General features: G+C 38.8%; 4 protein-coding genes across 4 annotated transcripts; 2 read left to right on the forward strand and 2 right to left on the reverse strand.

Annotated features, from left to right (window-relative positions):
* Positions 1 to 1,896: 1,896 nt before the first annotated feature.
* On the forward strand, positions 1,897 to 7,654 carry p2rx3b (purinergic receptor P2X, ligand-gated ion channel, 3b). The gene is made up of 12 exons (XM_066679026.1): positions 1,897 to 2,018; positions 3,090 to 3,225; positions 3,348 to 3,419; positions 3,737 to 3,806; positions 4,745 to 4,838; positions 5,014 to 5,091; positions 5,747 to 5,888; positions 6,355 to 6,491; positions 6,865 to 6,958; positions 7,051 to 7,116; positions 7,214 to 7,291; positions 7,517 to 7,654. The coding sequence occupies exons 1-12, from the start codon at positions 1,897 to 1,899 to the stop codon at positions 7,649 to 7,651; spliced, it is 1,224 nt and encodes a 407-aa protein (XP_066535123.1). The 3' UTR covers positions 7,652 to 7,654.
* A 2,086-nt stretch (positions 7,655 to 9,740) lies between these two features.
* On the reverse strand, positions 9,741 to 16,401 carry si:dkey-9i23.6 (uncharacterized). The gene is made up of 7 exons (XM_066679025.1): positions 16,321 to 16,401; positions 15,076 to 16,014; positions 14,688 to 14,791; positions 11,946 to 12,447; positions 11,481 to 11,571; positions 11,001 to 11,209; positions 9,741 to 10,295 (listed from the first exon to the last, which is right to left on the reverse strand). Exons 2-7 carry the CDS (start codon positions 16,012 to 16,014, stop codon positions 10,242 to 10,244), a joined length of 1,899 nt encoding a protein of 632 aa, XP_066535122.1. The 5' UTR covers positions 16,321 to 16,401; the 3' UTR covers positions 9,741 to 10,241.
* A 2,186-nt stretch (positions 16,402 to 18,587) lies between these two features.
* On the forward strand, positions 18,588 to 20,383 carry tmem187 (transmembrane protein 187). Its single transcript, XM_066679113.1, has one exon. It carries the CDS (start codon positions 18,627 to 18,629, stop codon positions 19,398 to 19,400), a length of 774 nt encoding a protein of 257 aa, XP_066535210.1. The 5' UTR covers positions 18,588 to 18,626; the 3' UTR covers positions 19,401 to 20,383.
* Positions 20,384 to 20,719: 336 nt separating this feature from the next.
* si:dkey-9i23.8 (formyl peptide receptor-related sequence 6) lies at positions 20,720 to 26,957 on the reverse strand. The gene is made up of 7 exons (XM_066678278.1): positions 26,951 to 26,957; positions 26,596 to 26,735; positions 24,979 to 25,168; positions 24,429 to 24,567; positions 23,206 to 23,370; positions 22,253 to 22,331; positions 20,720 to 20,941 (listed from the first exon to the last, which is right to left on the reverse strand). Exons 1-7 carry the CDS (start codon positions 26,955 to 26,957, stop codon positions 20,729 to 20,731), a joined length of 933 nt encoding a protein of 310 aa, XP_066534375.1. The 3' UTR covers positions 20,720 to 20,728.
* Between the last annotated feature and the right edge of the window lie 489 nt (positions 26,958 to 27,446).

The following is a 27,446-nucleotide window of genomic DNA, read 5'->3' on the forward strand; positions in this document are numbered from 1 at the left end:
CTTAATATCTCATTTTTATCGTACCTCCTTTTCTTGTAGCGCTGGCCCCAGCAAACACAGGGTTAAACCAGTTCTGTTGTTGATTCGGTTCTCTGCACTGTAATCCAAAGAGTGACTTGTAGGTTATGGCATGATGAAATACATTTTCTCTTCTCTGTAGGAAAGTGATAACATTAGTATAGTCCTGTATTTGGTTTATTTAGTTTCCTTTTAAAATGTACAAATTTCACATAAACATCAAAAACTTAGAAACCACTTTTATAATTTTTCAGTGTTTTCTGTGTCAACACACATCTTTTTCTGCTTTTTCACATGATCCAAGTAATCTGATCTGTGGAGTGTCCAGTTCACTTTTCTGAGAACATGCTTCAAATTTGGTTATGTCTGTTTGTTTTTCCCAGTGATGGTTCCTTCTCAGCTCCACATCTATGGATTAGTTCAGATCTGATCCAAAACATTCTTGTAGTAATTTGTTAAAACATTTAAATACACAACATACACACATATATAATTATACACATATATGTGGTGAAGGACCAACACAGAGCATGTATTATTTGGGTGGCAGATCACACTCAAAACTGCAGAGTTCCTGATGTAGTGGTATTGTTTTACTGTGTGTTGTGCTGGTAAAAGTGGCTGCTGGCCTGAGAATAGTCCACCAAACAAAAATATCCAGCTAACAGCATCTTCTGACTATTGCTGAAGGACCAGAGAATGACTACATAATCTGTGCAGCAGCAGATGAGCAATTGTATGCTATCTACAAGGACCAATGAGGCAGGGGTGTCCAACAGAGTGGACAGTGATTCGAATGTGTTTAAAAACTCCAGCAGCACTGCTGTGTCTGATCCACTCATCGCAGTGCAACACGTCCTAATATACCACCACAACATCAGTGTCACGTCAACACTTACAATGATCCACCACCTCAATCATACCTGCTCTGTGGTGGTCCTGTGAGGTCCTGACCATCAAAGAACAGGAACTCACTCTAATAGCCCAAGTCTTCTCAGTATCTGTTAAAATAGTTATTTATATCTCTGTATTTGAACCAGTCCTCTTCTCTTTCAGTAATAATTCTCACGTTTCATTTTCATTTTTCTGCAATGTTAAATGTTTAATGTTATTGTCTACACCCAATAAAATATGTTTTTCTCTAAGATCAGGGCACTGGATCAGGTTTAAACACTGTATCTCCAACTACAGAAAGGGAACATTATTAAGGTTCAGTGACCTTTAATGGTGTATTTATTTTAATATTTTTAGTGTAAACTGCCATTTTCAAAATGATGTCAGACAAAACAAAACCAAAAAAAAAAAAAAAACGACAACAAGGTTTGTTTTCAGTAAATGATAGAAATGATAAAATATAACAGTATAAAATCTAATGCTAGAAATGATAAAAATATTAATTAACATTGAATATTTAATCTAATTTATATTAAATATTAAATTGTTATACAAAAGTATGGAACTGTGAACACCTGATGAAACATTAAGATCTTTGAGCAGGGGGTGGGCACTAAATAAAAATGATGATGATGATGACCAACAGATCTGTTTGCCTTTTGGTCTTGTATGTAACTTAAGTGTATGTGTGTGTGAGAGAGGCTGAGAAAGGGGGAGGGGACATAAAAAGAGGGGAAAGTGCTATAGTGAGGGAGGGAGGAAACTCAGCAAAGACATTCTGCTGCACTCACACTTTATTTTACATCTTCTTTATCCAAATCACTAACTGAAGTGCTTATTTTCTATTCTGTGGTCTTTCTGGTAAACTTTAAAAAAAGGAGCACTAGCTTTTTTGACTTTGACACCAAAGGAAAACCAGCAAAGCCTCACTGAAGAACCCTGATTTTTTGTGTGTTCAGTTGTTGCAGTGTGAGTGTGTGAAAGATGTGGGGCTGTATTACGGATTTCTTCACCTATGAGACAACAAAGTCTGTGGTGGTGAAGAGCTGGACCATTGGCATCATCAACAGAGTTGTTCAGCTGCTAATCATCTCTTACTTCGTGGGGTAAGGCTGTTGATTTTGAGTAAGCTCATTCATTAGTCAAACAGACAGGTAAATCTTTGTGTGTGTGTGTGTGTGATGTTGTGTCATTGTGTATATCTACCTGTTTACCTAATTACAACTAAGTTCAACAACATTCTACTAACATTTTTTTAATCATAGTTTTTTTCAGACAGATATCAGTGAGCATGGTGCTTCTTGAGATGTGTCCAATCCAAGAAGAAAATATATTGCTTAAATGCTGCTCATTGATGGTCCAAGACACTCCAGAAATAGTGCCAGATGAAAAGGTGGCTTGAGAGACCAGATCAAAAATATTAATAGTTATTTACAGCTTCAGTAATGGATGAAAAATTATTGAATTCCTGTTTTTTCAATACATTTTATTTCTGAGCCCAGTGTGAAACTTTACTTGGATTTCTCCTACCAAGCCTCAAGAGGAGACACTCAGGAGAAATATCTAAAAAAAATTACACTTGTCTTTCCATCTAATCTCATTATTGTCTTGGAAAAAACTACAGAGATATTAAGGAAGTTCTGCTCTTATATGATTTTTCTTTACTGTGTATTAGGCTTCCACACAGAAGGAAACAGCAGATTTGCTTTTAAAACTGTGATATACTGTACAGCTAATGCAGTAATTAATATTCTGTTAGGTTATAATGGAAAGTACTGTTTAAAAAAATGTACACACATGTAATCCTACAACACAGAGAAATGGTGGTGAGGGGTGTAAGGTAATGTGTGCTGCACATTTTTATCAGTGCGAGAGTTGGTGTTTTAACAGGGAGGGCAGAAAGGATTGTGTGTTGTGCAAAATTGCTTCTCATTCTCAAGCAAATGGTGTTCAAATATCCATTTCATCTGCTATTCTCATAATTATATTTACAGTAAAAGTCAGTGAGTCAGTGAGTAACTGAGATAATGAGTGAGTGAATGAAAGTGTGGGTGACTGGATATGTCAATAATTGTATGATGTGTGAGTAAATCTGTGAGTAAATGTGTGTGAGTGAGTAGCTTTGTGACTGAGTGGGTTCTTGGCAAACTGCACATTACCTTCCTCTTCTCCCCCAGTTGGGTGTTTTTGCATGAGAAGGCTTATCAGGAGAGAGACACTGCTATAGAATCATCAGTGACGACTAAAGTGAAAGGATTTGGAGAGCACCACAACAAGATCATGGATGTGGCTGACTATGTCACTCCCACACAGGTAAACCATGTGCTAGCAGCTCACTTAGCTTAAATAAAGGAGTTATAAAAGCACAAGGTTTAAGGTCAGAACCCCGTTTCACATAGAGTTTAATTGTTTTTGTCTGTGTACTTGTCATGCAGGGGGCGTCAGTGTTCTGTATCATCACTAAACTCATCAGCACAGACAACCAGGTGCAGGGTCTATGTCCTGAGGTCAGTCCCACACATTTAACTTTGATTGATTTAATTTCCAATCAAAATTCTCATGAAGTGCAATTTTTTTGTGGTCAAGAGAAAGCAGAAAACATTTAATAGGACATTTGAAGTTCAGTCAACATTCAGTGATGTTGAGGTCAGGGTTCTGGACATTCAGCCCAATGTTCTGAGAACATCAAAAGATCCTTTCTTTGATTTTTTTACATTTATTTTATTTTGTTTTATTTTTGGTCTATTTCATTTTCTGCTTAACAGTTCCACCTCCTTTCAGAATAATAGTGTTGTGTGTGTGTTTGTTTGTTTTTTTTTTTTAGAGTAAAATGAAGTTTAATTGTGATAGTAATGATGACTGCGCAAGAATCCTGACAAGGCCAGGTTCAAATGGTAAGATGGTCAATTAACATTTGTTGGTCATTTCATTTACAAGGATAATATAGATGTGCCAAAATGAATTTTCAAAAGTTGTATTTCATATGGGGGTGGCACGTTGGCACAGTCACACAGCTCCAGGGCCCTGGAGGTTGTGGGTTTGAGTCCCGCACCCGGTGACTGTTTGTGAAGGGTTTGGTGTGTTCTCCCAGTGTCCATGTGGGTTCCCTCTGGGTGCTCTAGTTTCCCCCCACGGTCCAAAAAAAAAAAGACACATTGGTAGGTGGATTGGCGACTCAAAAAGTGTCTTTAGGTGTGAATGTGTGAGTGTCTGTGTTGCCCTGTCAAGGACCGGCGCCCCCTACAGGGTGTATTCCCGCCTTGCGCCCAATGATTCCAGGTAGGCCCTGGACCCACCGCGACCCTGAACTGGATAAGCGCTTACAGATAATGAATGAATGTATTTCATATTTTAGTTAGAATTAGAATCACTTTATTGGCCACTGTGCTGGAACACAGAGGAATTTGTTCTCTGCATTTAACCCAAACCGTGCAGTGAAACATACATGTACACACACACTGGTGAATACTAGGGAGCAGTGAGCACACATGCCCGGAGCGGTGGGCAGCCCTAGCCACGGCGCCCAGGGAGCAATTAGAGGGGTTATGTGCCTTGCTCAATAGCACTTCAGTCATGACCTGCCGGCTCTGGGGATTGAACCTGCAACCTTCCGATCACAAGCCAAGTTTCACAATCAACTTTTGAAATATAAGAAATTTTGGGTATTCATTTGATTTTAACTTCATTCTTGGCACAGACCATATATATTTATCTGCAGCCATTGATTATTAATTATTGATTCTGCGAGTGACTACACACAACTATCATAGCCAGGCTCTCTAATACGAATGGAAATATATCTGTGATAAAGGCATGTGTGTGTCTCTGTTAGGTTTATTAACCGGAGAGTGCGTGCCATTCAACAGTACATTGAAAAGATGTCAGATTAAAGGCTGGTGTCCAGCAGAGATAGACGATGTCCCCGTGTGAGTATGTAGATGCATGAATGAGTGGCACGATGAATGATGCATTGCTATGAATGCTGTATTTATTTATCATGAATCTTATTTACCAGTGCTATAAACAGTGCATTCATGATTAAATTAATGGATGAACAGACTGAAGAGCTAAAACATTTTTCTTTTCTCTTTGTTCTTTCAGTAAACCCATGATGGAGGTGGAGAACTTCACCATATTCATCAAAAACAGCATTCGCTTTCCTCGCTTCAACTTCAATAAGTAAGGCACGAAACATGTACAAGAAGAACATCCATAGATTTATATCATTGCTCTCCCCTTAAAACCTTGTTTTTCCCTTTTTGTGTCTTTATTTTGCATAATTTGATTATTCCAGAGGGCGGCACGGTGGCACAGCAGGTAGTGTCGCAGTCACACAGCTCCAGAGACCTGGAGGTTGTGGGTTCGATTCCCGCTCCGGGTGACTGTCTGTGAGTTTGGTGTGTTCTCCCTGTGTCCGCGTGGGTTTGTTCCGGTTTCCTCCCACAGTCCAAAAACACACGTTGGTAGGTGGATTGGCGACTCAAAAGTGTCCATAGGTGTGAGTGTGTTGCCCTGTGAAGGACTGGTGCCCCCTCCAGGGTGTATTCCCGCCTTGTGCCCAATGATTCCAGGTAGGCTCTGGACCTACCCCGACCCTGAACTGGATAAGGGTTACAGATAATGACTGACTGAATGAATGATTATTCCAGTTACCAAATTAATTGTGTTTACATTTATTAATAAACAGACCTCTATAACAATATAAAGTTTACAACTTTATGTGACTTTCATTATAGGATTTAAATGTTCAAACGTTCCATATGTGAAATATGTTTAATGTCTTACTATTAATATTTCCCTCTATCTCTTATGTTTTTCTGTCTCTATCTCACAGAGGAAACTTCTTGCCCACCATTAACAGTTCCTATATAAACACCTGCAATTTTGATTTTGAGAGCAACAGCTACTGCCCTATATTCAAAGTGGGGGATGTCGTGCGGTTGGCCAACCAGAAATTCATCAACCTCGCTAACAATGTCAGACATTCTCTTCTTCTCTTTTATAGCGTGCCATAAAATTAGACGATTCTAATTAAGACAGGAAATCAAAAAATCAGAGACCGAGTCAAGAAACTAAAGAGTACTGATAGCAAGTTAAAATGTCAAATCAAGATTGAGTCAGCTTTGAGACCAAGTCTTAACTATTATTTAACTGGGTCCAGTCCAGATTTCTGGTCTCTTCTATTGGTTTATTGTGAGTTAATATGTAAGCTAAATAACTAGGACAACAGATTTAATGCTTAGAATAATTACAATAGAACATTCATTTGGTTGTAAAATGTGAAATATTTGTCCATATATAAAGAAGAATTAAAAATAACTTTTTTTCTCACAATTCATTACCCTCATAAAACAAAAAGGTGGTATGGACTGAAAATTATAGCACACAATTGACTTCAAACGGCTTAAAAATCTTTGACATCTATGTGTGTGTCTTTGTCAGGGTGGAGTAATAGGAATAAAAATATCTTGGGTGTGTGATCTGGATAAATCAGAGGAAGAATGTAAGCCTGCATATTCCTTCACACGTCTTGACGCCATGTCTGAAAAAAACAATGTTTCACCAGGATACAATTTCAGGTGCTGATCTTTTAACTTGTCAATTTAAACCTTCTATAAATGTCAGTATCCAGATTGTATTTGTATATAATATAGAACTTATTCAGTTATTAACCCTAAGACTTAATACTGTAAATAGTGAATAAAATTTGGAGCGTGGGGTGCTCTCACACCAGTCAGATCACCAGTGGTGGTGATCTGACATAGCTCATTATATTTAAACTTCTTTTTCTGTGTTCACTAACTGTTGACAGAAGCCAGGACTCAATACATCTGTAACACAAATGCAGACAATTTATCTACGGTCCAAAGTAATATTCTGAATATTTACAATCAGATGGAGGTAGATATGACGTTGAAAATATGAAGACTGAAATGCTTTATTCTCTCTAAGGTTTGCCAAATATTACAAGGCAGAAAATGGGACAGAGTACCGCACTCTGCTTAAGGCTTATGCTATCAGATTTGATGTGATGGTCAACGGAGATGTGAGTTACCAGTGAACTACACTAATAAAATGCTTCCATAAATAAACTTCATGTGAGCAAGTGGTCCACTGTACTTTCTGCTGTCTTTTCAGGCAGGAAAATTTAACATGATCCCAACTTTAATCAATATGGTGGCTGCCTTTACTTCAGTGGGTGTGGTAAGACCTACAATATTATAATATATTACAAATATTCTATAAAGCAGTTTGTATCTGATGGTGTAGGATTCAAATCAGACCTTTTGTTTGATTTTAGGGGGCAGTGCTTTGTGATATAATCCTTCTGAATTTCCTGAAAGGAGCTGACCAGTACAAGGCGAAAAAATTCGAAGAGGTAGAATCACAGACAGTCATCTCAGACACATGCTGGAAAACTGTTGTTTGCTTGATTTACACGTGTCATCACTTCCATGTAAATAGTGTCACTGTAATTATTGTAAAAATAACAAAGACAATATTATTTTGATGTACTTTATTTTACTCATGTGGAGTCAATGCACACAGTAAAGGATTTAGTGCTTTTTGACCAAATCAAAAATCCTTTTGTTTCTTTTTCTAGGTGTCAGACACAAATATTGAAAGAACAGAATCCTATACCAGCGCAATGTACCGGACAAGGGACCACAGTCAGCTTTCGATCAAACCTGAAGACAAGTTCTCTAACGACTCTGGAGCCTTTTCCATTTGTCAGTAAAAATGAACAGCAGTTGTCTGTGACATCTCAACTACAGAACTTGATTGGTCGTAAAAAAAATTTAAGTTTCTTGAAATACTCTACATCCTGAGAGCAGTCAATAAATTAAATGCTCTGACAAAATAAATAAAAAGATTCCTTGTCTGTATAAGGCACAAGACTTGTAAAAACTCAGTCTAGTTATTTCACTGGGCAGAACAAAATGATTAGAACAAGGACTGAATGTAGTGTTGGGTTATTTCAGATGGATTTCTTTCTGAAGAAACTGGCGTACTCACTGCTATGTACAAATCACCCAATCCAGCTTTAATATCACAATAGCACAACATGCTGTAAATAGCTGAATCAGATTCCTGTACTGAGTGAAATTACACGTTTCAGTGTCAGATGCAATATTACATGGTCATTTTCAGGCCAGCAGTAAGAGCAAAAATATAAAGTATCTTTGTAAGTAGAAATCGGTTAGCATGTTCACATTTATTCAGTTTAGTAAATGCCAGTGTATATATTATTATTTATAGATTTAAGTAGTACATTCATTGGAAATATCAGTTAAATCACTTGAATGGCATGTGTTGTATTGAAATAAAAATGTTATATAAATATGTTTAAATGAATGTGTATTTGTGCTTTTTCAGTGATTGTACCTTAATAATTAAGAAATTGTGGATGCAAAATATGTATTATGGAATGGGCATAAACACAAACACATTTCCAGTTATAAAGCCTTAGACATTCATAAACTCTTAATGAACTTGTTAAAAATGCTAAATTCCAACTCTGAATATACAAATCTTCAACAGTTTCGCCACAGCTATTGTAATCAAGGCAAAATTTTACAGTACAAGGATACTCAGAATGTAGTGCTTGTATGCAGGCCAAATTAGTAAAACCAAGAACCATAGCAAAAGTGTAATGGTGCACCTTTCAGTTGTCCTGCACTGCATGCAGAAACTTTACATATCATTTAATACACAATAAATATCCTAATACATGAGGAATAGAAGTACTGCTTTAATCACCTCTGCTGTTGTGGACCTTCTCTAATCGCAGTCAATGTTTTTGGGGTTCTCTCTCTCTCTCTCCCTCTCTCTCTAGTTGTTAGACAACGGAGAAAACTCCAAAGGCTGAAAAGCATGAACCTAAAATAGGACTGTTTTATTTCTGCTCTAGGTTAGGGTGACCAGATCCGAGATGGTGAAAAAGAGGACACGTCCCGGGGGGATTTAGGTCACGCCCCACGCTGCCGTTGTGTGCTTAGCTGAACCTACGTGTGCTTTTAGTTCCTTTACACCTTTATTTGCTACACAAAACATGGGAATTTCTTTTTTAATTCACCCGAGAACTTACATTTACGTTTCGGCATAACTGCTCGAGATGAGGGTGGGTACATGAGTTTTGCCTGACGTAAACAAGGACTACTGACGTGCAGACTGACCAATTAAATGTTTACAGAGAAGGTTATCGACCAATAACGGTAGCTCGAGTCAGATCGTCCAATCAGAAGATTTTAGGCTACTTCACCACGCCCCCTTCTCACTCAAGCGAACCAATCGGAGAAGGGGAGGGCGGGACTAGTTTGTGAATTTAGAAAAACAAAATCCCGGACGTTTGTGAAATTCCCCCCGGACACTTTTTTAAGTCTAAAAAAAAAAAAAAGACATGTCCGGGTAAAAGAGAAGGGAAATACTGGCTTAATAATATTTACTTAAGGTGGAAATGTCTCCAAACTCGGGAGACGACTACTTGCATTACAGCAAGTGATATAAAACTAAACATCTCCAGTTTACAAATGAGTTTCTGTGGTAATTCAAAGAGTGAAAAAAACTTACAGACAAGTTAAACTCGAGCCACGTAGCAACAACAGTCGTTATTCTCCCTTAAACATATCGTTCCACCTTAAAAGACGCCGAGTAGAGCTGCGTTTCCCCACATAGACATTCTCTTTAAATTCAGTTTACTGTAACATTCAAAAACATGCATAGAAATAACACGTTTTTAAAACTTATGTGTAAAAACGTAATTATATTATCAGTAAATAAAACCCAGAAATAAACTGAAATGTATATACATCGCTAACTTTATTTTATTATCACCAAATGGAACGCACTTTTAACACGATTAAATTACTTTACTTTTAATTTAAATGTTACTAAGAATATCGCATAATTATATTAATATTTTAAAAATTATTTTAATAAGTTATCCAGGAGGAGGCATGGTGGCACTCCAGGGTCATGAGGTTGTGGGTTCAAGCTCAGCCTTGGGTCAGTGGTGAGGAACTTGGTGTGCTCGCCCGTCAGTGTGGGTTTTCTCCAGGTGCCCACGGTTTCATCCCATGGTCCAAAAACACACACATTGCTAGATTGACTGGATACTTAAGGTGTAAACAGCTATGAATATGTGTGAATGTATGAGTGTGTGGTTCCATGACTGGCAGGCCGTGCCTTGCAACCAGTGTTTCTGGGTAGGCTCCGCACCCACCGTGACCCATTACTGGGTAAGGGGTTATAGACAATGAACAAATTAATTAATATTTTCCAGGTCAGAGGTACATTTTGTGTCTTTTATAACACCTTCCAGGAATGAATTAGGACTTCCGTTTCCACAGTTTAATTTGCCCAAGTCTGTCTTTGGCATTTTGCTGCAGATAAAAAAAACACACACACACACACACACACACACAGAAAAAAGTATTACATTATAGCTAGGGTTAGATTAAGTTTAGACAGGATATAACTTTTCTCTAAAGGGGTTATCAAGCTGGATTGTGAGCCCATTAACATAACTGTTCAAGTACCCTTTAAAAAAGACACTGAAACTCAACTTGTCTGAGGCTTTGGAGAATAAATTTATATTGTTGTTGTGCTGTTTGACTTTAATGTCATATCACAATTATTTTAAATATTACATTAATTAATTCACTGGATATAGCCATTTTTACAGTTCAGGGTCATGGTGGGACTGGAGCCTATGCAGAATCATTGGGCGCAAGGCAGGAAAACACCCTGGATCCGGCACAACACATTCACACTATGGACATTTTTGAGTAGCCAATCTATCTACTAAAATGTGTTTAAAAATATGGTGTTATTAATAGAAATTAAATTAAAAGAAATCAAGTAACCCTTTCACTTGGGTCAAAGTTTCATGATTACTGGATGAATAGAAATGTTAACAAAAGAAAACTGGAAAAACAAATGTTGCATCCTCTGGTACAGTTAACATTTTGGAGAAGCAAGGATTTGTCTGACTATTTATATAAAAAAAAATCAGTAAATTTTAAAACTGACACATTTTAGAAATAATGTTACACTAATTTACTTCATAAATGTGAGCTCTGACTGACCTTCTCATCAGCAGGTGCACAGTCTGAGGAAACTTCAGAGTCACAGGGCAAAGTTTGATCTGAAAAACTTGTGTAGAATACAGAGGAAGAAGTTGGAGTGGTGGCAGACTTAGTGGAGGATGAGGCTGAAGAGGCACTGCTTTGAGGAGGAAGCTCTGTGGATGAGCAGGATGTGTAGAACTTGGAATTATCTATCACATCTGACTTTCCTGAGATAAGGAGAGGGGGACAGAGAGAAGTTTATATATTGTCCTAGCTGACTAATCGGTAATAAGAGAATGGGTACAACCTTATTGTCATAGCACACAGGACCAGCACAGGACATTAAAAAGAAATCAGAATGTGCAGAGTATGCAATTCCAGAGGAAGGAGTGCAAAAAACTGATGAATTATTATATACAAGTTATCTGTAATATATAAAAATAACACAATTTTAAGAATGTACTGTTGTTATTATGCTAGAGCTCTGTGGTTTCTCACCTTTTGTCTTCTTTTTTGGTGGTCGATGCTTCCTCTTTTTGCTCAAGTGGATTCGACTCTTTAGTGCAGAATTGTCTAACAGTCCCAGTGACTTCACAAGGGAGGAAGAAGTGACAAAGAGAGAGTGAGAGATTAATACTACCATATTTATACTAGCCTAATTCATTCATATTTGTTGTTGATTTGTTGCACAGCTTGGCACCATTCCTACACAAGATGCCCTTCCTAAAACAACACACCCACACTCCAGTGGCAGCATAGTAGACCCATTCCCCCTATGGCACTGGAGTCGTGCAGCAGTGACACCTCCCATTGCAGTGCCACTAGTGTATTTCATTCACATTATTGTATTTTTGTATACATATATTTTCAGATATACACTGACCCAATGGACACCTACAAAGAGTGCTATCCATACTTTTGACATCGTAGTTAACACATAATTTAATACACAGTTTTCTTCACCTTGACTGCAGATATGTCTAGTGGTGGATCCATTCCCGTTGTCTTACTTGGTATGTCATGTTTTGGAAACATATACACCTCCATAAAGTCATAAATGTCATCACCGTTAGAAGGTTCATTCAGTGGCACTTCAGATTTCCTTTGTTTTACTGCGCCATTTGTGATCAGTGCCTTGGGAATTGCGAAAACTATTGAGTTGGACTTTCCTTGTCTTTGCTGCAACTGGCTGACCTTTTCCACTGGAAGGTCACTATGTTTGATCTGCTCTATATCTGACTGACTTTGCTCTGTGCTTTCAGATCCCTCCTGATTTATGACCACATTGTGAGATTGTACTTCATCTGGTTGACAAGATCTCTCAGACTCTGATTGACTGTCGGTCTCTGCTTGCAGGATGTTTTCTTTGACGGGTAGGAATCTCTCCCACTCGTCTCCTGTAAGGACCTCCTCCAGTAAGTTGATGGGCTCCAGGTTGAAACTGAAGCTTCGTAGTGTAAAAGTCCTGTAATGTAAGATATTACAACTTAATTTAGAGAGTGATGTTTAGTTAGGGAGAGGTCTTACTCAGTGTCTATTTTTCAAATTCTGTCTACTTTTTAAATTAATTTTTCCATCTTTTCACAATGCAGAATATATATGTGTTAGTCTCCCTGCTGTCATTTAATTAATTGATCAAATTCTTTTTTTATACAGCAACTATCATACATAAATACACAAACACACAAATGCAGCTTTACAAGGTTTTTATAAAACAAAATAATAAAATATAAAATGGTTAACACTGTAACCGCAATTAAAGTAATGTAAAATAAAAGTAAATATAGTATAATATATATATATATTACTAACAATATATATAACAAGTTTATATTTGAAATTAGAGTTATTATTAGATGAGTCAATTAGTGAATTTAATTTTCAGAGCAGATTTCATTTCACTGCTGTAATTCCAGAGTGTTATTTTACACATAGCAAACTGTATTTCCAATTTCCTGCCTGCTATCCTGGTTAACTTTTAAAATAACTGGTGTGTTTCTCTAGCTATTCATCATCAGTGAATGTGAACCAAGTCGGTTTGTTTAACACAATCACCACTCAGTGACATTCTACAGTTTAAGTATAATCATAGGTCTGTTTAATCAAAATGAAGCTCTGCAGGTATGATTTGGGTGGTGGACCTATGGAATTAAATTGGTGTCACTAGAACCTGAACCTGAACCCACGATTACTGAAAAAAATTACAGTGGGTCCAGAGCCTACCTGGAATCATTGGGCGCAAGGCAGGAATACACCCTGGAGGTGTACAGGGCAACTCACACACACACTCACACATTCACTCACACACTCACACCTACGGACACTTTTGAGTTGCCAATCCACCTACAAACATGCGTTTTTGGACTGTGGGAGGAAGCCGGAGCACCCGGAGGAAACCCACGCAGACACAGGGAGAACACACCACACTCCTCACAGACAGTCACCCAGAGGAAACCCACGCAGACACGGGGAGAACACACCACACTCCTCACAGACAGCCACCTGGAGCGGGAATCAAACCCACAACCTCCAGGCCCCTGGAGCTGTGTGACTGCGACACTACCTGCTGTCTTGTCTTAGAATTTTTTCTTCTTTTTTTTTACTATATTATATAAGCACACATTAGATACTACTGTGTACTACTGATGTGATTACTGATGAGCAGCAACAGATTAGCTACAGCCTCTGACTTTGCATCTAGGATAATCATGGATGTATAATGTTTATTTGGCGTAATCTTTGCAGTTTTGTCTATCTTATGCTCCAGAATGTTCTGGTGCTCTGAATTTCAATCCCTTCCCTAAGCCGTTTGTAGCAAATCTTTGTCAAATTTGATCAGAATGGAAAACAAACACATTTCATAAACACACACATCTATGATTTTTCGTTGCAGTGTGCGTCATAGACAAAAAAAGACTACTGTGTATCAGAGAGACACCTCTGATAACGTCATGTGACATGGATGCCTTACATTGTTTGAGATCTTTTAGATAAGCAGGATACATGATACTAATACCACAGGTATAACCCTTTTCCTTTATACAGTCTATATCACACCACATCCTGTCATGTCATTGACAATGATTATTAATTGTCAACATAATTTCTTCTTCAATTCTGAAGATCACAGTGCTTTTATTAGTGTGTGTAGGTATTTTTCATGAGGAATGTGGGAATGCCACTGAACTTGAAATGTGACAAGCTTTAGAGGAATAAACTATGTGAGGTTTGCAAATGTTATGCTGAGGGAAATCCTTTCATTTATGCTTTAATTATAAGAGGACAATAAAAAAAACTTTTGACATTATGGAATCAATAGCACACAGTGAAAATTCTACCTTGCATTTTACTTGTGCTGCATACATCTTTTCATCATGGTAATTCTTAAACAATGTACAGAATGGAATAATAAGTATAAAATCTATTATTTAAAACTGTTAACATTAAAATGTGCAGTAATATATTTCATATATTGCATGAACTTAACTGGGTTTTACGAGTAGCCTTGGCCAGGTTTTAGATGTTTATTTCTTATGTGTGTTTTTACATAGCTCATCTCTTGATTGTTGATTGGCCGAAGCTAGTAAACTGAAGCCATGCTATTGTCCTTATAAGAACCATTTTGCATGCTTCAGCAACATAATTACCACTTCTGTGAATATTAAAATCAAAGCCAGAAAAAGCAAGTCATTTTTGGACACTTGCCTTTCAAATGTGATGGACGCCATATTGGAACTGTTTTCACTGGGAGAGAAGGAAGGGCTTGACTGGAACCTCACTGGAGACTGTTCTTCCTCATTTGAAGTAACCTGATTTTAAATGTATTTAAGTCAATAGAAGTGAGAGAACCCATCAGAACAGAGACTTTGTTAAATGAATTTTGATCAATTTTAAGATAAAAGCCAAGTTTTCAGTGGAAAGGTTAGTAATTACCACATAATCCTGACCTAAAAGGCTTCTAGATAGTACAAAAATAAGATGACAACCATGAAGAAACATTATTTAACCTAGCAAATAATGTACTGTTATGATTCCATTTAATCATTGTCTCTACTAAAGGACATTTTTAAGAAGAGTAGGCTTAAAAACTTACAGATTGAGACTCGTTTTCTTCACAGTGGCTGCTACTACTGCTCTTCTGATCTATACCCTTTTTCAATCTTGCAATCAGTTTTTGAGCGATGTTCTTTCTCTTTATCTTTTTTTGTGTTTTTGAGCATGAATTGTCGATTGCTTCATCCATATCCAACACACAGAGGCTGTTTGGCACTGAAAGAGAACTGTCACTTCTTGGGTTGGTCTGTACTGAATCCGAATCAGACAGCGATGGCCTACTGACTGGATCCATAAACGTCTTGCAAGTGAAGCTAGTGTCCAGACCTTGTTTAGTCACAGATTTCTCTGTGATTGATAGTTCTTGGGTCTCTGTTTGTACTACACTCTTAAGGTTGATGCCACATTCACTTGATTCCATCTCTGATACCGCTGTTTCGGTGATAACACATGAGCCTGAAGTTGGACCTGAGAGCAGTTCTGAGCCATGGCTTATTGTCCCAGGTTCTTCCTGAACTGGAGTGTCCTTCCCACTCTTGAACCCTGATTCAGTTCCACGGGGTTCCTGCTCCAGCCCTGGCTGCTCTCCCATATTTCCACACTCAGAACCACAGTCTCTTGTCAGTGCATGTTCTTCCACTGCTTTCGTCAGGTGGTCCAAACGATAAGAAGCAAGTTTCCTTCTTTCCCATTTGGGAAACACAACTGGAGAGGATCTGGATTCCTGAGAGTTATTTCCCAGTTTGTAATCTTCATCAGAAGCATTTCTGACTGTGCTTTCTAAATTGTGAGGATCAACTGTGGTCTCTGAACAATTTACTTGTTTATGGTTTGACTGCAGTTTGTCCACAGTAACTTTACTCTCACTCTGATCTGTGTCTTTTGAGGGGCTATAAAACTGAGACGTTGTCTGTTTATGTCTGTTTAGCATAGACTGAAGCACAGAGATACTGCTGGAGGCCTGACTACTTTTAGCCATCTGAATGTGAAGACATGAAAAAAAAAGTATTTTATTATCTCATGATAAATTATATCAAATTTCCTTCATCAAAATGTATACATGTGAAACACTGAACAAAAATCAACAAATAACATAAGTGGTTAATAAATGTTTAATCTTAAAATGTTGGATGATCTCTTTGTTGAACGATACAGCCCTCAGTACATTAAATTTAGCTTTCACTGAAAACACATTTCCATCTACACAACACTTCTGCTTGGAACATTTCAATCATACTGCACTGCATGTAGGTCTCTAATTTTCTTTTTCCTGAGTATGTCTTACCTCTGCTGTTGTCTTTTCCCGTGTTCTGTTTCCCTCATCCTCTGTAACTGTTTTGACTACCCTACTTACGTCTTACGTGCTTTGTTTTTCATTTTGATTCTCTTGCTTTCGTGTCTCCTACCAGGTATCCATGGGTTTTTCTCCTCCCATTTCAGTCTGTCTCACGCCTCCTTTTCATTTGCTGCCTCACCTATCTTCTGAAACTGCCCATACCAGTTAGTTTTCTGTCCAAATGGCATTTAGTTTTCTGAGTGTAAATTAGTCAAGTTACAAGCATTGCAGTGACCTGGCAAAAAACTGGTGTTGCTGTTGTTATCCTTTGACCCAAACAACAGGGCTGGGGAAAGTACAGTGAAACTATATTTAAGACAAAATATGGAAACTGCTTTGCTGTGCGTCATGGTGTCATGGTGCTGAATAAAATGTTAAAAGATACAGTCTGTTATTTACTTTAGAAGCATTTTTTTTATATTTCATATCCTTACACCTATAAATATTACAAATATAGACTATACCATAACTGTTCAGTTAAAAAACGTGTCTGCTTTTTAAAAAAAAATTTATCTACTACACCATTTGAAATGGCAGCTGTCCTTAAAATTGTGTAAAAATTTCATACAATTTGATGCAGTTGCAATGAATTTGATGCAGTGAATGAATGATACATTCATGCATTGTCTGTAACCACTTATTCAATGCAGGGTCGCGGTGGGTCCGGGGCCTACCCAGAATCACTGGGCGCAAGACAGGAACGCACCCTGGAGGGGGCACCAGTCCTTCGCAGGGTAATACACACTCACACATTCATGCACACACACACACACATCTATGAATAGTTTTTGAGTCGCCAATCCACCCACCAACGTGTGTTTTTGGGCCGTGGGAGGAAACCACAGCACACTTGAACCCACAACCTCCAGGTCCCTAGGGCTGTGTGACTACAACACTATCTGCACAACACTATCTGCTGCACTGCTGCACCTGAAAAATACATGCTCCAAAATTACTTGGAATAAAATCTTTTTACATTGACTTCCATTGAAAGCTAAGTTTTAAGTTCTTATTTTGGGAGATAGATGTTTTTCATTGGACAGCGACAATATGTAATGAGTGCATTTGTGCCAGTGTACAGCCCTTCACATTGTTCTACACATGCACTGCTAAAAGCTAGCAATCTTGGTGCAAAAAATATTGAAGAGACGATAACACAAATTAAAAATACTGTGACCTGAAATTTAAAAAAAAAGGAAGACAGAGGTAGAAAAAAAAAACATTGTGCTCCACACTCCAGGGCTCTCACTTAGAGACTCCTCCAGCTGAAGTCAGGCATTGGAAGGAGAGCAATGTGTTGTTTTTTTTGCTAGGATATTTACAAAAATTTGCTTACGCTTGCTGGTTCTACAAAATTGCATACATTAAGCTTACATACATTACATACAGCTTTGAAATAAACTAAACATTAAATCAAACTTAATTTATATTTTTTATTTTATTATTGTGCATCACTGACAAAAAAATAAATAAATCCAAAACGGCTTTGTTAGAAGGTGCTAACACTCTGATGTCTGAATACTTTTTGAATCCTGTCATATCACATTATGTTCACAGGGCCATTACAAAAAAATTCCACAGTAAAATTTCTCCATCTTCAGGATATCAATAGTCTGTTATATTGTGTCTTTAGTGAGCCTTTCAGATTTTTGAGACACTGAAAATAAAGCGATAATATCCGCGGAAGGAAGCTTAAGGGAAGGAAGCGTGTAGTTTTTCCACGGTATGGAAGTTGTGTTCGTATTTCGCCATCTAGCGGCGACAGAATGCAACTACTGCACCATTTAAGGTAAAAGAGAAAATCGAAATGAATCGATTGCTCATCCTTGGTGACCCGGATGTGAACTCTTGAATCCCGGAAGTGAACTCTTGTGAATTTTTTTGTAACTCGTATTTTGGTATCTGAATTTTGTCTACCGAATTTGAGCAACTTTGAAATATATTGTTTGAATTTTTTTTAACAGTGTAAACGTGTTCTTGAAAATTCACGAGTTCTATTCAAGGGCAATTATGTTCAGATTCATAATTTCAGTGCAAAAAAAATTCACTGCTACAAATTCAAAGGTGGTAATATTTCAAAGTCTGATGAGACAGGTTTGCTTCCAAACAGTTCACTGTTTTTAAACAATTGAAGCTCATGCTTAGACTACTTCCTGATTATAATAAAGTACGGTAGGTGGCGGTATGCACTTCTAGTTTAACACACAGCAGAAGAAGTGAGGTGACGTCCAGTTCCATTTCCACATACTGGAGTTATGTCCGCGCTCGTACACGTCCTCGTCCCGTTCATTCTCTGCGTGGCTGTCGCCAACACGGGGCTTTTCGACCAGGTGTCGGTGGACACAAACTACGAGCACTATGCTGAGCGCGCTCTCCCGCACCTACCAGCCTTCCTCGCCATGCCGTTCAACTGCCTCGTGAATGCGGGCTACACGGTGGTGGGTGTATACTGGCTGCACTTGCGCATTACCGGGCTCGGGCCGGAACGCGACCTCCACAACGCCAAGGACGTGTTCGCCCTCATGGCGCTTCTCTACGGACCCGTGCAATGGACGCGTTTGGCCACGCTGCGCCGCGCGCCCGCTGTCCTGGACCAGTGGTTCACGTTGCCCATCTTTGCGTGGGTGCCCGTGTGGTGCGGCGCAGTCGCTCGGGGTTGGTCCGGCGGTCGCGCGCTCGCTGCCGAGGTCTGCTCGCTCCTCAGCTACTCGCTGGCGCTGGTGCACGAGCGCGGCTTCGAGCTCGCGCTCGCCGTCCACATCGTCGCCGCCGTGCACGCCGCATCCTCCCTGCAGCGCGCGCACGGAGACTCCGTGTCCTTGCGCTACTTCGCGTTGGCGGCGCTGGCGTGCGTCGGCTTCGTGGTGCTGAAGCTGCTGGATCACGCGCTGGCGCAATGGTGGCCTTTCCAGCGCCTCACCGGACACTTCTGGTCTAAAATCTGCGACATCATTCAGTTCCACTACAGCTTCTGTTTCCTCACGCACATTGCGCAGCGTACTCAAACTGCGCACAAAAGAATATCATAGTTCTTTAAAGAGCTGTGTGCCTCAGGGTTTCTACCACAGAGAAGGACCATTTAACCAGACCAAGAACTTTTTTTTTGCATTCAAGTGGTCCTGTGAATGTTCATGGTTCTACACACATCAGTCATAGCCTTAAAATGACCTCCTTGTTTCTACATTCACTGTCCATTCTCTCAGCTCCACTGGCCTTGTAGATGCTCTGTGTAGAACTTTAATTGCAGACTGTTGTCCATCTGTTGCTCTTAGTACCCTGTCTTTCAAAAGTCAGGACCCTCACAGAGCTTTCATTTGGTTCATGAGTCATTTTCAGCACTGCAGTGTCTCAGAAGTTGTGAGGGAGTGTGTTTGTGTGTTGCTGTTGTACAAATGGATCAGCCACAGCAGTGCTACTAGAGTTTTAAACACCTGCTGATGTTTGTAAACACTCTCCACTCCGTTTTCACCCCATTAGACCTTGTTCGTTCACATTGTGGATGCAAAGTCTGTGACAGTAGCTCATTTGTTGCTGCACAGTTTGTGTCGGTCTTCTTCTAGTTCTTCATCATGAACAGAGAATATTTTTGGTGGGGGGACTGTTCTCAGTCCAGAAGTGACTTGGAGAGGTTAAAAACACCAGCAGCACTACTGTGTCTGATGCACTCACACCAGCACCATGTCATTATCACTGCAACACTGAGATTGATCCACCACCCAAATAAAACCTGCCCTGTGATAGGGTCATGACCACTGAAGAAGTGTGGGTAATAAAGTATGCAGAGCTACAGATGGGTATAGGCTGTGTAGAAACGTATTCCTGTATTCACATTTGAGCTAAAAATATACGGAGGCCATTTTAATGTTGATGCGGTAAAAAAATCAGCAGTTACTAAGCAACTGCTGAAGAGCCGTGTTTTACAGATGTACAGCAAAAATGCTGATTTAATGGAAGATTTGACTGATTACAGAAATGACTAATTTTCAGTAGAATAAGAATAATTTTGTTAATAGTAATGAGTTGAAATGTATAAAGAGTGATGCTTTGATGAAATAATGAGTCCATTAACCAAAACTATATTTGACGTTAAGTCAGAGTGTTATTTTATTAATTACGTGAAAGGATTGTTAACAGTAGCTACATGCTTCAGCCCGGAGAATGGTCCCTCCAATGCAGTAGGTATTTCCATGTCTTTGATGCAGCCGTTACAATTGAAGAGTTCAGCTGCGATTTTGTTACCCAGTGCTATCAATTATCTTAATTTTTTTTGCAATATAATTTTACACTACGAAGTAGGCATTCACAAATTTCCAATTCACAAACAGTTAAATGTTTGTTTTTAAATTTCTTTTTAGTCTTATATCTCTAGCTTTTTTATGCAGGTCAGGACTGGCTCAGGGAAGCTTGACTTTCTGCTGTTCCACAGCACGGCCAGTAGTGCCTCTCTAAAGCCTTGGTTGGTGCAGTAGATGATGGGGTTTAAAATGCAGTCCAGATACGCCATCACTGAAGCTAGTGTTCTCAGCCAGTTAGGAGATGGTGTGAGGTCCAGCTTCCCAAGCAGAATTAGCTACAATAAAAGTAAAGTACATTTAGTTTTGATGTTACTGTGATACTCAAAAGAATCATTAATAATGGTGGAATGTCAGTCATCCTCCGCATATTCTAAGGCATATTCCAGATTTATATTTTTATACATGTAATTAAAGATGAAACATAACGTATAAAATACGTTTTTTTTACTGGAAGAAGAGGTTAAATATTGTTCTGCATGAGCATTACTCAGGGTTCCTGAGGGAGCTCCCTACCATCGCCAAGTCACTTTTGATCCTTGGTAATGCCTCAGCGGTCCTAGTCTGTGTCCTAAGAAAACACAGCTGACCTCAGTGTTACTGGGGGTCTGATTGCCCTCTCCCTCCCTTCATCACATAGAGCAAAACCAGCAAGCGCAGGTATTTGTCAGCTGGAGACATATTTGGGCAGTCTGCTCTATTCTGGCATGTGGGACGTGTCAGGGATGGAGCATTAGCAGCAATGCCAGAAGTAATGGTGTCTGACATCACATGTCTCAGATGAAGCATGGACTTCTCCTCAACCTCCCAGTGTTGGTGGCAATATGTGTGATGGGGGAGTTCAGAAAAATAATGATGGAAAAACTGGGGTATAAAGTAATTTTTGGCACTTTTTGGCATTTCATGTAATGTTTGCGTTTTGTGTAATTTTTGAAACCTGACTTAATTTGAAGAGAAATTAAACTTATTTTAAAATCTGTACAGTTTCATGGTTGAGATGTAAACAACTATTCAGAGAAAGATTATTGGGAATTGTTTATTGTTAAGAAGTTTAAATAATGAGTCTTGACTTTTTTACTCTTTACAGTGGGGGGAATACAATTATGGCCAAAAACTATTCAAACTATCAAAAACAACCTGTAAATCTATATGCACAGATCAGCCTTCTACACTCATCGTCCATTTTAGAAGCACTTTTTAATTCTACATTTACAGACTGATTTTTATCTTCTGATAAAATGGACATTAGAAAATGGCAATATATTGCAACACCCTGTCTTAATTATTATATTTTAATAATAACTTCTGTATCTATTTTGTAAAAATGTCCTGTTATTTAGCTTCCAGAGGCATTAAACACTGTGAATTCCATTTCAAAACACTGGCTGATTCTTTAAATATAATTACTGAAATCTGGGCCCTCGGTGGAATTAGCTTTTAATCATTATTAATCTGAAAGAGCAATGTCCAGTAATGTGACCAAATAATAAATCACAATCCATCTACAATATGTGGCTGTTCATTTATGTTTCTACACCTTCAAAGACTCTTCTGCTCTATGGACCCTCTTAATGTGACAGTCTTCTCACCTCTGATACTGTGAACGGAGTGTAGCAGATGAGATAGGAGCACACCAGTAAAGGAGTGATGGAGGACAGATCCGAAGAGCTAAAGACAGGAGACGGAGGAAAGCGTTTAAATCTCAGCAGCAGTCATTTCCTTTCAGTAAATATATCAATACATACTTAAAACTGATTTAGGAACAGTTTTAAAATGAAGTTCCTGCTCCAAACTGAGGTGTTTAGTGCTTCACTAGAGACAAAGGCCCTTGGTTTTATTTGTTTGTTTGTTAATTTATATTTTAAATGTGAGAAATTTGAAAGGTTTTTCACATTGTGGCCAGCAGTTGCAGGACTTGATCAGTACTCACACCTCCACAGGAGACGGGCACTTTTGGGCCTGGCCAGGACTTGGTGGGACCTAAGAAAGCTTGGGTGGCTGCTGGAGGAGGGTGTTGGGGAGCCAACAGGTCACGCTTTCTCTGTGGACTCTGTGGATCCCAATGCCTCAGTGCTGTGACAGGGACACTGTACTAAATAAAATGGCACTACCCTTTGGACATAAAACTGAGGCTCTGTGGCCATGAATGATCCCTGCACATTTCCACAAAAACGTGTAGGGGTTTTTCACTGATGTCTGGATAAACTGGTACAGTGGCCAAGAACATCCAGAACATCCCCATCTTAAATAATTGGCTCAGACCTTTCCTCTTGTCTCCTCCCTACCTAACAGCTGGTATGTGGCGAGTGTAGTGTTTTGGAATAACAGCTATACAATCTTGACATTTGCTAGTACGGAGCATGCCCGTAGAGGCTGAAATGAGGAGGTGAACTCAGAAGTCTTTGGGGGAGAGTTCAGTGTGGCTTATGAATGCGTATGAAGCTCTGGACCCACCGCGACCCTAAACTGGATAAGCGCTTACAGATAATGAATGAATATTTGGATCAGTTTTATTATTTATATTTTTTTATTCAGAACTCACCTGACACAGTTCTTTCTATATCCAGCAAATGTCAAAAGGCAGCAGGTGAGGATGATGAGGAGAGGAGGGAATATGGCTAAAGAGAATGCACAAAGGATGTAGACCAACATGTCCGAGTAACTGGTTTCCCAGAACACAGCACACAGCATCTCCGAATGATCATACCTAACATGGGAGGAACATTTAGATGTCAGTTAACAAAATGCTCCACTATTTCAGTGACTTGTGATCACTGGGTAAACCTAGTCAGTCAAATTACCACAACAATGTAGTAACTTTGCTTTTGAGAGATAGGGGAAAAGAAGTAAATCTTCACTCTTGTTTTATGAAAAAATAGAAGGCAACTTAAGACTACGGGTCTGAAAGGACACATTAATGAGTAAAGACATTGGAGAAAAATGAAGAGATTTTGGAACTAGGCCTCGGCACCAAAACTGGAAAAGGTTTTATGGATTGTTGTGTCTAAATTTCTTATTAGGTTCTAGTAGTAGGTATTGTAAACAACTTCTCAGACTGGACTTTTTAGTTGGGAAAAATCATCCTTGCAAGAAAACGTGATAGCAAAAATCCTGAAAAGAACAGGAGCTGTAATGCTGATACTAATTTTTGAGGCATCTGAATAAGATTTTATATCAAAAAACAAATAACATGTACTTTAATGTAATTAAAAAAAAACATTTTAAGTTTTAATTAAATACATGTCTATAATGACTTTTACAGGGTAGTTCACCAGTGCAATGGAAGACACGGTATCTTGCGGATGTATAATTCAATATTTATTTATTCATTAAAGCTCTGCAACTGCTTCATCCTGGTCAGGGTCACAGAGGGTCTAGAACCCAATAAGAAACTTTGCGTGTATGACAAAAATGGACACAAGACTGGTACCAGTCCATCACAGGTGTAATATACTAACTACAACCTGGGTGGTGCAGCAGGTAGTGTCGCAAAAGTGACTCAAAAGTGTCCGAGTGTGTGAGTGAATGTGTGTGTTGTCCTGTGAAGGACTGGCGCCCCCTCCAGGGTGTATTCCCGCCTTGCGCCCAATGATTCCAGGTAGGCTCTGGACCCACCGCGACCCTGAACTGGATAAGCTTACAGATAATGAATGAATAAATACAACCTGCTGAGTGACCCAGCTGCAGTATCTGACTGTACCTTTACTATAGTCATTTTTTAAAACTTTCTCAAGCCATATACTGCTCCTCATTTATAATTCTCACCTGACCCAGTCATAGACAACTGGCACAATCCCAAACACAACACCCATCAACCATGAGCCCAAACATGCCATTGCCAAGATGATGGACAGGCGTTTTCCTTTGGAGTCTTTGTCCAGGAATTGTTGGACACAAATGAGTGCTGTAATTCAGACAGGAAAGGAAAGGCTAAGGAGTGAATTAATTACTTAAAGGAACTGAATATTTTAAAAATTTCAACAAGTGATATTGTTTACACCAGAATACAAGTAAATATTTGAAAACATGAATATGAATTAAATAAATATTAAATTGTTATTTCATTTTTATAGATAATTAATTAAGGAAAATGGCACTAGGTGCGGTCTTTACAAAAAAAAAATACCTGAAATATCCCAAAGAGTTTGGGTCAAACTTTTTGATCATAGCTCTTCAAATTTAATTACTTTATTTGTGATTTCGATTATCTTCAAATAATGAAATACACTGCACCTACATCCCTTCTATTCATGTTAGGACAACTTTAAACTGAAAAGAGCAGTGACTTTGTAGTTTAGGAAAATGTAAATCACACCTATGCTTCCGATGGATGATGTGATGAAAGTGAATTTAAATAGGCTGACCACTTCACACCATGGTGACGTCTGACCCCCGTTCAAGATGGCCAATAAGGAACCAGATATGATCAGCACAGCACAGCAGAAATCAGAGAGTGTGAGGCTGACAAACGGCATCCAGTGAACACACTCAAACTGATCCCTACACTGTGGAAGAGAGTGGAAATAAAAATGATATTTATTGAAATAGTACAAAATACACTTTCAGAAATCATCCATCCATCCATTATCTGTAACCGCTTATCCAATTTAGGGTCGCGGGGGGTCCAGAGCCTACCTGGAATCATTGGACGCAAGGTGGGAATACACCCTGGAGGGGTCGCCAGTCCTTCACAGGGCAACACAGACACACACACATTCACTCACACCTACGAACACTTTCGAGTCGCCAATCCACCTGCAACATGTGTTTTTGGACTGTGGGAGGAAACCGGAGCACCCGGAGGAAACCCACACGGACACGGGGAGAACACACCAACTCTTCACAGACAGTCACCCGGAGCTGGGATCGAACCCACAACCTCCAGGCCCCTGGAGCTGTGTGACTGGGACACTACCTGCTGCGCCACCATGCCGCCCTTTCAGAAATCATGTCTATTATTAATAAAAACATATTGCTAAATATTAAAATATCTTTACATTAAGGCTTTTACCTCAGAAGTGACAGGAGGAATTTTGCATAACTCATATAAGACTTCTATGCTTACTTGAATTTTCAAATATTCAGAATAAATCAAATAAATAAATAAACTATTAATAAATTGTTTAATCATGATTATTTAATATTTGCACTGCCAGGTTCCAGAATGGATCTTATACATTAATTGAATGATGTACAATGTGACCGGTCCGAGCTAAAACAACTAAATAAACTAAATACCTAGGTATAAATACAATACTAAAAACAGCGCTCCATTTGAAATCAACTTGAGGACTTAGGAATAAATTGGTCATTTACACCAAATCACCCATAACATTATGACCACCCCCTTGTTTCTACACTAACTGTCCATTTTCTAAGCTCCACTGACTGTACAGGAGCACTTTATATTTCTACAGTTACAGACTGTAGTCCATCTGTTGCTCTGCTTATTTTGTTTGACCCCTTCCACTTTGCTCCTCAGTGGTCAGAACCGCCACAGAGCAGGTATGATTTGGGTGATGGATGATTGTCAGTACTGCAGTGACACTGACATGGTTGTTACAAGTGGATTAGACACAGCAGTACTGCAGATTTTAAGCGTCGGCTCACTGTCAGTTCTATTTGAGATAGACGATTTAAGAATGATTAAATACTATTTATTTTTTTTCATTTCCTTTCATATATTCTATAAGCAACACTACACTAAATAATAAAATTTAGAATTAGATGGATGAAAATATTAACATTCATAATATTAAAATATTTATAAAATGAAAATATTAACTGAGTATTGAGTAATTAAGTAAGTGCTGAATTTTTTTCTGCTTCTTTGTACCACAAAATAAATATCACACTTTGCTTGACTTTTTCATGGAGATTCATGGAGACTTTTTCATGGAGAGTAGTGATTAAAATTAGTAATTTTTCTTACCACAGCTTTAACAAACAAAATAAGGCCATTTCCCAGAATGCCCAGTAACATCTCAATGCTGAGAATAACTGCAAGCAATGGCTTCTCAACACTGGTCCAGGGCCCCACATCCAGGATCGTTAGGTTTGTTGTCCAATTCACTGTTGCATATAGAGAACACCAAGGTATAGCATTAAAATATGTCAAAAATAGACTAATCATGAATCCACTTTAGCTCTTAAACTCTTTTTATTATTTCTTTTTTAAAAGAGAAAACATGTCTTTAAAAATACATAAGATTTTAACTAATTTGTAGAGGTTTAAATGAGTAACAATTAGATAACTCTAAAAGAAGCAGGTGACCCCACAGTAGTACCTTTCATAATAGAACTGCAGCATTGTTCTGCTTAAGTGATTCGACACATACACATTGGCACTTAATTAGGGTCAGGGTGAATTCAGAGCCTACCCAGAATCACTGGTGCAAGGCAGGGACACAACTGGACAGGGCACCAGTCCATCACAGGGCATCACACACTCATCCTATCACACACTCACAGCTATGGAAACTATTGAAGTGGCAGTCCACCAACCCGCATGTTTTGGACTGTTTTAGAACAAAACAATTTCCTCAAAGACAGTGACCCAAAGTGGGGATTGAACCCACAACCCCAGGACACAGGAGTTGTCTGACAACGACACCACCATATGCAACACTGTGCTGCCAGTCACATACACACACATATATATATAGTCACAAAAGAAAGCACAACCTTAAGTTAACACAGCTTAATTTTGGACCACTATTAGATTTTGCAATTAAAAGTGCAGCTTACATAAAAATAAATGTAATAATTTCTATATTAATTACT

Source organism: Hoplias malabaricus, chromosome 8 (assembly GCF_029633855.1).
Source record: "Hoplias malabaricus isolate fHopMal1 chromosome 8, fHopMal1.hap1, whole genome shotgun sequence".
Taxonomy (NCBI): Eukaryota; Metazoa; Chordata; class Actinopteri; order Characiformes; family Erythrinidae; genus Hoplias; species Hoplias malabaricus.

Coding starts and splice junctions, on each gene's coding strand:
- p2rx3b (XM_066679026.1), top strand. CDS start 1,897: ATGTGGGGCTGTATTACGGATTTCTTCACCTATGAGACAACAAAGTCT. Junction 2,019..3,089: donor ATCATCTCTTACTTCGTGGG/GTAAGGCTGTTG, acceptor CTTCTCCCCCAG/TTGGGTGTTTTTGCATGAGA. Junction 3,226..3,347: donor ACTATGTCACTCCCACACAG/GTAAACCATGTG, acceptor CTTGTCATGCAG/GGGGCGTCAGTGTTCTGTAT.
- si:dkey-9i23.6 (XM_066679025.1), bottom strand. CDS start 16,014: ATGGCTAAAAGTAGTCAGGCCTCCAGCAGTATCTCTGTGCTTCAGTCT. Junction 12,448..14,687: donor GCGTCCATCACATTTGAAAG/GCAAGTGTCCAA, acceptor CTTACATTACAG/GACTTTTACACTACGAAGCT. Junction 11,210..11,480: donor ACCAAAAAAGAAGACAAAAG/GTGAGAAACCAC, acceptor TCCTTATCTCAG/GAAAGTCAGATGTGATAGAT.
- tmem187 (XM_066679113.1), top strand. CDS start 18,627: ATGTCCGCGCTCGTACACGTCCTCGTCCCGTTCATTCTCTGCGTGGCT.
- si:dkey-9i23.8 (XM_066678278.1), bottom strand. Junction 23,371..24,428: donor GTTGTCTATGACTGGGTCAG/GTGAGAATTATA, acceptor CTCCCATGTTAG/GTATGATCATTCGGAGATGC. Junction 22,332..23,205: donor TATAGAAAGAACTGTGTCAG/GTGAGTTCTGAA, acceptor TCCTGTCTTTAG/CTCTTCGGATCTGTCCTCCA.